Source organism: Cornus florida, unplaced genomic scaffold (assembly GCF_030987335.1).
Source record: "Cornus florida cultivar Cherokee Brave unplaced genomic scaffold, ASM3098733v1 CherokeeBrave_3.0.0_Hap2_Chr11, whole genome shotgun sequence".
In the NCBI taxonomy this organism is placed as follows: domain Eukaryota; kingdom Viridiplantae; phylum Streptophyta; class Magnoliopsida; order Cornales; family Cornaceae; genus Cornus; species Cornus florida.
In genome coordinates this window covers 10,551,238-10,559,504 of record NW_026775581.1, presented here as the reverse complement: position 1 = coordinate 10,559,504, position 8,267 = coordinate 10,551,238, and the positions used below count along the sequence as shown (strand labels likewise).

At 33.2% G+C, this 8,267-nt stretch overlaps 1 protein-coding gene across 1 annotated transcript; it reads left to right on the top strand.

Moving 5' to 3' along the window:
- The first annotated feature begins 5,260 nt into the window (after positions 1–5,260).
- On the top strand, positions 5,261–7,630 carry LOC132286937 (WAT1-related protein At3g30340-like). The gene is made up of 6 exons (XM_059789378.1): positions 5,261–5,442; positions 5,554–5,616; positions 5,764–5,880; positions 6,040–6,478; positions 7,210–7,361; positions 7,498–7,630. The coding sequence occupies exons 1-6, from the start codon at positions 5,261–5,263 to the stop codon at positions 7,628–7,630; spliced, it is 1,086 nt and encodes a 361-aa protein (XP_059645361.1).
- The last annotated feature ends 637 nt before the right edge of the window (positions 7,631–8,267 follow it).

Here is an 8,267-nt window from a genome sequence, read left to right as displayed (position 1 = left end):
ACTTTTAAAGGCCGTGGAGAAGTCTTTCAAATTAACAGAGTCACCAGGTATACAATGTCCACATTTTTTGTGTTGCATTTCCCCTTTCATCGAACACAATTCACTGATCAATTAATGCAATATATCTGGACCTATCAAATGATCAATTCTATTTAATGTTATTTAATTTACTAATTTTGGCCACTGATTTTGGTACTAAATGAAATAGAAATGACCACATCTAAATCGTACGGAGTACTTAATTATCAAAAAATTGGGATCTACGTTGATACTTGTGGGAGACTCTGGCAGTTGATCACAACACTTTTCTTAAAGGGTACATAGAACAATTATGGGCCATCCAAGCTGATTAAGAACCAAGCAAAATGAAGAAAATAAAATGGAACATAATAGGGGGAAAATGGAACATACCAGTTCATAAAAATAATCCCATTTGACAATGTTGGTACTTGTTCATTTAAATGCTTAAGCTTCTGAACCAGAACAATTGCCACAAATATTGTGAATTTATGGAGTAGGTCAAAATGCCTAGATAAGAGTAGAGCAGTCATAAAAAATTAATTCTCGAAAAAAAAACAAAAAAATCTCTCAAGTTACATGATTAATTATGAAATTTAACTAACATGATTGCTATTAGTCTTTTAAATTGACCCATAACTTGGAGTACTTGGTCTGGATCTTTAATGATGACCCAGGAGGAACACACTTGCACTCCTCATAGCATATTCCACATATATAAACTAGGATTTTATATAAACTGAAAACCCCAACTCAATTTCATAATACACATCAAAGATTAACTCCAATTTCATAAATACATCAGAAAAATTGAAAACCCTAACCTATTCTTTAACTCCTCTGGTCCAGCTCTAACCTCAAAATCGCATCAGATAAGTCAAGCATTCCTTAAATAAAACAAATCAAGTATCAATTAAACAAACACATTGATAAATAAACACAGATATATATATATATATAGACACACACACAAACATATGCGCATAAAAATCTATAAATATCGACAAGAAACATGTGAAAAAGTTTAGAAGCTTATCACGATGAAAATGTTACCCCTAGAGATAGATGGAGATTGGGGCTTATCAACAATGAAAATCATAGGAAAATAGGCAAGGGTTTGTTCGATGCACCATTGAAGCTTTATCATCATGAAAATCACAGAGAAAGGCAACCGTACCATCGTCCTCGACTAGTCTTCGTCGCTCGCTTGCTGGTCTTCATCAGTCGCATTAAATGGAACTTCCTTCTACCATGACCCCTCTATACTGGATCTGCTAGTACAAGGAAAAAATGAAACTCTATTCCACTTGACTACCAAATCTTTGGGCAAAGGCAGTAATCCCACAGCCTGCTCTATACCAGCACATGGGTAAGATCGTTTTTCCTTTTTGAGCAAATATATGATATATAGATTTATATGTTATTATAAGCTGGTTTAGCTTCATGCTTGGTTTTATATATATATATATATATATTAGGCTTTAATGAATAAGTAGTATGTGCTTGAAAAAATAATAATAATATAAAATAAAATATGTACTGGGCGCGAGAGTGTGAATTTTTGGGGTGAAAATTTTTGGAGGGAAATTTTATTGCTTATTTATAGGGCAAAAATTATCCCTTAAAAGTGTAATTTTAATATTTTATTAATGATTACCTTTTGTCCCGTTAAAGTTGGATAAATGGCCCGTAAATAAATGTAAACATTCACGAGCACTTTAAAATGCCATAAAAATGTTTTTCTATGAGGATCTTGCTAAAATTCCATGAAAGAATAATTATTTATATAACAATTACGAGGATTCTCTTATAAACCCCGTAAAAAGTAATTTTTACGAGGAAAAATAAAGAAACACCGTAAATACTATGTCGTAAAAACCCACTTTTCTTGTAGTGAAATGACACATCTATGCTCAAGTAAAATAAATAAATGCAATAAAATCACTAGGACCCACATAACGCGCAAAATGACATACGAAAAATAAATAAAATAAAATACCAAAAAATTCAGAAAGTCCAGGACATTACATACCTTAACTTGAAAAAAATGGGAATAAAGGAAAAAGTTGGCTGCCCATAAGCATGAATGCCACCATATGTGCAAAACGACAAAAAAAATAAAATTTGGAGCTCAAAGGGAATAAAAAGGTCTTTTGTACATGTTAATTGTTTGATTTCTAAAGATACGTGGTGTAATTGATTTATTGTCTGAAATCTAAACAATTGGTAGATGATTTATTTTTTAAACTTGGTGGTAATTTTACTACACTAAGTAAGTTGTGGAACTTCAATAAATTGATCTTAATTCTACTTATTTTGCTTTTATATTCTTGTAGAGTCTATATTCTTATTACGTTCAATTTAGAAGCTCTATATGATTTGGGGCCTAGGTAAATTACATGTTGTCTTAGGGGTTTTGTCACGAAATTGCCAAAGAGGTAAGATTAATGTAAAATTTAAATTTGTATTTTGGCAAATTTCATTGTCAAAATGAGTCCGATCACGTTTTGTAGAATTTTGTTCGATTTGTCAAGACTCGAGATCGGAAGCGAAATTGAAGAAGTGATCGTGTTTATGCTTCGATACACTCTGTGATGATGAGAACAATGCCTTAGTAAGGTATGCGAGCATGTGTGAGGACACTTGGGTGGTCCAAAATTAGGCTTTTAGAGAAAATTTTCATTCTGCCTAACTTGAACCGATTCAACAAAACTTGAACTAGTTCAACTTTTAAAGGCTTTTCAAGATGTTCAAGTCTGGCCAACCTGAACCGGTTGAAGCGGTTTAAGTTTCATTGTCATTTTCTCAAAATACTTTCTGGCCATCTTGAACCAGTTAAACTCCACTTGAACTGATTCAACTCCTTTAGACCTTTTTGGTAACTATGTTTCTTGGTTTATTTTGATTCCTATTTTGGGTAGACTTATTCTACATTGGTTATGCACAAAATTGGTTTGTTTTCTAAGAGTTTTTAGGTCTTCCAAAATTCTATATAATCTCTCTTTTACTCAAAATTAAGGACCGCTTTTTGGAAAAAAAATTCAGGGTATATTGAGAGATATTTTTTAGAAAATCAAACTTGAATTTTCTGATTTTGTTTTGAGAGCACACACATAAACACAAGAGTAATTTATGAGTGTTGTTCGCTATCTCATTGAGATTAGAGCTTAATTGAAGATTTAGAAATTCTGAGAAGTAGGATTTATCAACCTTCACATAAAATTCAGATTTGAATAAGAAGATTTTTTTATCACACTTTGAAGGGATCAAGGCACTTTTTCGGAGTATTGTTGATCTACCAGCAATCCTTCTACAAGGTTCGAGGTATAAGTATGAAGTCAAGAGCTATTGGACGAGAAGTCACAAAATTAGAGGTTCAGCGGATTGAGTCTTGGTAGAGGGAAGGGGTGTGAGCATAAGTCAAAGTTCGGTATATTTTGCTTCATACGTAGTGGATCGTTTACGCTTGGAACAACACAAAAATACTCGAAGTTTTCTAATTAATTTCCTCACTAAAATCCTTATGTCATCTCTCTAACTTTGTTTTACTTTTCAGTATTTATTTTTGTGGTTGTGGATGTTGAATTGATCATACTTATGTATAAATTAATCAATTACAAAAATTGGACAAGTTGACCTAATCACCTCATCTAGGTCATTTAGAGAGTTAATCATAACTTAATCACTGTTAGCTCTCGCTCGAACCGCGCCTAACTCACAAGTTGTAGCCCACCATTTGTTTGCATATTACCACTCTTTATGTTGCTCTACAAGTTACATTGATTTAGATCCAAGTCATCCAGCAGGTAGCTAGGGATGTAAAAGCTTTTTATTTTTTTGTATGACAAACTTGGGATGTAAAAGATCTTGTACATAACATTTACAAAAGTACAGTCCCTTGGCTTAGAAATTTATCATGGTACCAAAGGTTTTAGTCTAATGATATCTCCTTAATTTACCTCCCAAAGGAAAATGCGAGGGTTTGAGTCTCCTAGGAATGGGTGTGTTAATTTCATGCCAATGAAAAATAAATAAATAAAAATAAATTGTCAGGTAACGGCCATCGTTTCCCCACATTCTGATAAAGTATTAGCCATATGTGAACTGAGAAAAAAAAATAATAATAAAAAATAAAGGAAGGAGGTTTATGTACCAATCTTCCAGATGATGGGATTGTTGTGGTCAGGCACAAGCACAAATGCTCAAGGGCAGGCTGGATATGTTCCAGCTGCGACTCGTCTACTTTAAATTGGAAAATCTTTAATCTGATAGGCTACATTTTTTATTTTTAGTTAGTTAGTGTGTGTAATAACAAAAGGCAGGTATCTAAAATGTTAAGTCATCCAAATCATGCATATAATAGTACTTGGATGGCAGAAGTAAACAATGCAGAAATTAAATGGTTGGCATAAGAATCCATTCCTTTGTATTTTTCTTTTTCATTCCATCACGTAAGATTTGACATATTGTTCTTACTTCCCACGCAGAGAGATTACTGAGGATGCTGTTCATTCAGCTGAAAGAAGTATTAGATGCTATGAAGAGCAGAGGGAGAAGGGGAACCATGCATTTCTCCTACTACACCCCCCACTCAAAAGATGCCAATTAATGGGCTTATATAGTACAGTAATACTGATAACAAAAAGAGATTTAATCACATGGAAAACTTGACTCAATTAAGTAGGGTAGAGAAAGTGGATTTTTAAAATATACATATATATAGAGAGAGAGGGGGAGAGAAGTGGTAAATGATATTGAGGCTAAAAGTAATTTGGAATGAGATCATGAATTGATGCCAAGATGATATTGTTTGACGAGCCAAGAAAATGATTCCCCCAATAATCTCCAGTTGTTGAAAAGGATCAGTCAAAAGAAAGTTAAAAGAAGAGAATATCTATTAAACTAATGTCAAAGTTGGTGCCTAAAGCGTTTGATGTGATTTGAAGAATTTAATCTTGCTTTGTGACCACTTATTCTGGAGCCCGCATGGCCTGTCCATTTAGACTGCCTAGCCTCGATGAGTTAATAATATAATGTCTTGTTAAATGAAACAAAATTCATATATCCATCCATACAGAGATAGATATATAGGTTATAGGTGTGTGTATATATATATATAAGATAGATATATAGGTTATAGGTGTGTGTGTATATATATATATATATTTATTTATTTATTTATATATACACAACAGATCTATCTCGTTGTATTGTGCTTGCTTCTTAGATTAGAAGTCTGAAAATGAAGAGTTGTGATGAATGGAAACCTGTTATCATAATGGTAGCGGTTGAGTTCGCCTTTGCGGTTGTGAACATATTTCTCAAGAAAGTGGTTGATAAGGGAATGAACCATTTGGTCTTCATCACGTACCGGCAGTCAGTTTCTACCATCTTTTTAGCCCCAATTGGCTACATATTTGAAAGGTATATTATATATGTATATATGAGCTCCATCGATCTCTAGCTAGCTAGCCTAGCTAGTTTATATGTGGGCCTAACAGTATATATAATAAATCAAGCCTGTTGTTCTTGCAGGAATAAACGACCCAAGCTCACACTTCGCATCTTATGTTATCTGTTCTTGAGTGCAATTGTGGGGTTAGTACAAGTACCATACATATATATATATATATATGGGTTCCTTTGTTTTCCATCTGCTCGATCGATCGTTCCTTCTTGTAATATGTACAATTAATTTCTCTTTTCATTGTTGTTATTAAATGCCCAAGTGACGATTTGTTGTAGGGCGTCCCTAACGCAGTACTTCTTCCTTCTTGGAATTCAATACACATCTGCTACTTTCTCCTGTGCCTTCATCAACATGGTGCCAGTGCTCACATTTATAATGGCATTACCATTCGGGTAAGTAAATGTTTAAAAATAAATTAACTCTGGCTGCAGATCGACTATATATATTATATCCATGGCCCTATTGGTAGTAATACATTAAAATTGTTTATGTTTGTATATATTGTCATGTACAATAAATTACAGTAATATATATGAAACAAACAAGTGCAGGTTAGAGACTGTGAATGTAAAAAGCAGAGGAGGAAAAGCCAAAGTGGTTGGTACTCTAGTATGTCTTGGAGGTGCCATGTTATTGACTCTTTACAAAGGAATGCCTTTATTTAAACATTCACACCCACAAGCTGCAAATCAGACCATGCATCAAGCTGCTGCTGCTGCTGCTATTACGTCCATGAGCTCATCATCTAAAAGCCGGAAAGAGAGATGGACCATTGGTTCGATAGCCTTGATGGCCGGAACTCTTTTGTGGTCTTCCTGGTTCCCTCTTCAATCATATATAGGCAAAAGATATCCATGCCAGTATTCCAGTACTGCTTTAATGACCTTCTTTGCCGCCATTCAATCTGCTGTCTTAAGTTTGTCCATTGACAGAAACCTTTCTGTATGGGTGCTAAAAGGAAACATAGAAATCGTAACTGTCATCTATGCTGTAAGTATATATATATATATATATATATATATATGGTCTTTTTAATTTTAAAAAAATATTAATGTTGTCCATCTCTAGCCAGCTAGTAGTGTGTACGCGTGTAGTACTGTCTTAAATATCATGATGGCAGAAAATGAAATGATACAGGTATGCGTGCATGCTTTCCCATTTTATAACTTCTTTTCCAATTTATTTATTATTATTTTTATTATTTTGGTAATTAAGAATATTTTCATTTTCATATTGCGATTGATGTTCTCAATATAAATGACCATGTTATTAAATTTTCATATATTCCATGGAATTTACTTTTAACATGCATTTACGGATTAATAATTCTAAACCAAACTAATAGCCAACATGAATAAGGTGTTGATCACCAGGACAATAATGAAATTGATGACATTAGTAAGCATGCATCTTAACTGAAACCAACTAATTAATGTTATAATATTGCTGTTTTGCATTATTTATTTTCCAACGATGGCTTGAACAAGAATCCAGGTATAAGTTTCCTTCCTCGAGCGGCCAATGATTAATGTATTGAATGACGGTATATATGCTCCTCCATCACACACACACACACACATATATATATATATATTGGTTTGATTAATCTAGTCTTTTGCTTTTGCACCCAGCTTTATTCCCTACATCTTTTTGTTAATTAGTTGACATAATTAATTAATTAATTAAAAGCAATCAAGCAATGGGCGGGTGGATGGATGCAGGGGATGGTAGGATCAGGTTTGTGCTATGTGGGGATGTCGTGGTGTGTCAAGCAAAGGGGTCCTGTCTTCACTGCGGCATTCAGTCCCCTTGTTCAGATAATGGCAGCCATGTTTGATATTCCCATCCTACACGAGCAACTGCATATTGGGAGGTACGTACAGCTTAATCCTCATTACTTCCCATGTATGACTACTTGATACTATTATAAACTAGCTTATTATTATATTACTCCATATATATCACTCACTCACTCTCTTTTTATTCATTAATTGCTCCATGATGTTCAGCTTGTTAGGATCTGTCACTGTAATTGCCGGATTGTACATTCTTCTTTGGGGAAAGAGCAGAGAAATTCAAAACTGTGTGACAGGAGTAGACAAAGAAACTGAAGAGTGCAAGGATCAAGAGGCACAGTCATAACTCGTTCAACTCTCTTGTGATTCTAGGCGTCCTTGATGCCAATTAGCTTAATATTTTTAATTTCAAAAGAAAATTCCATGTTTCTGCCTAACTACTATTATAATTTGTAACTATTTGTTGTTCTAATGGTTATGGAAAATTGAAAGTGAAAAAAAGTGAACTGAAAGAAAAGAAAAGAAAATTTCTTTTGGTTAGCATGAAAAATTTTAAATATAGATGTGAGAAAATATTATTTTATTGGATTGAATGGCATGATGCCAAAAGAAAATAATTGCACTAACCAAAAACTATCCATAAGGTTTCAAATACTAAAAAAAAATAAATAAATTTGTTGCACGCCAATCCCCTTTTATATACCCAATTGTTTATATCTATATTTAGCATAAATAAAATAACATAAAGTGAACTGAAAGAAAAGAAAAGAAAATTTCTTTTGGTTAGCATGAAAAATTTTAAATATAGATGTGAGAAAATATTATTTTATTGGATTGAATAGCATGATGCCAAAAGAAAATAATTGCACTAACCAAAACTATCCATAAGGTTTCAAATACTAAAAAAAAATAAATAAATTTGTTGCACGCCAATCCCCTTTTATATACCCAATTGTTTATATCTATATTTAGCATAAATAAAA

Coding starts and splice junctions, on each gene's coding strand:
- LOC132286937 (XM_059789378.1), top strand. CDS start 5,261: ATGAAGAGTTGTGATGAATGGAAACCTGTTATCATAATGGTAGCGGTT. Junction 5,881..6,039: donor ATAATGGCATTACCATTCGG/GTAAGTAAATGT, acceptor AAACAAGTGCAG/GTTAGAGACTGTGAATGTAA. Junction 6,479..7,209: donor TCGTAACTGTCATCTATGCT/GTAAGTATATAT, acceptor GGATGGATGCAG/GGGATGGTAGGATCAGGTTT.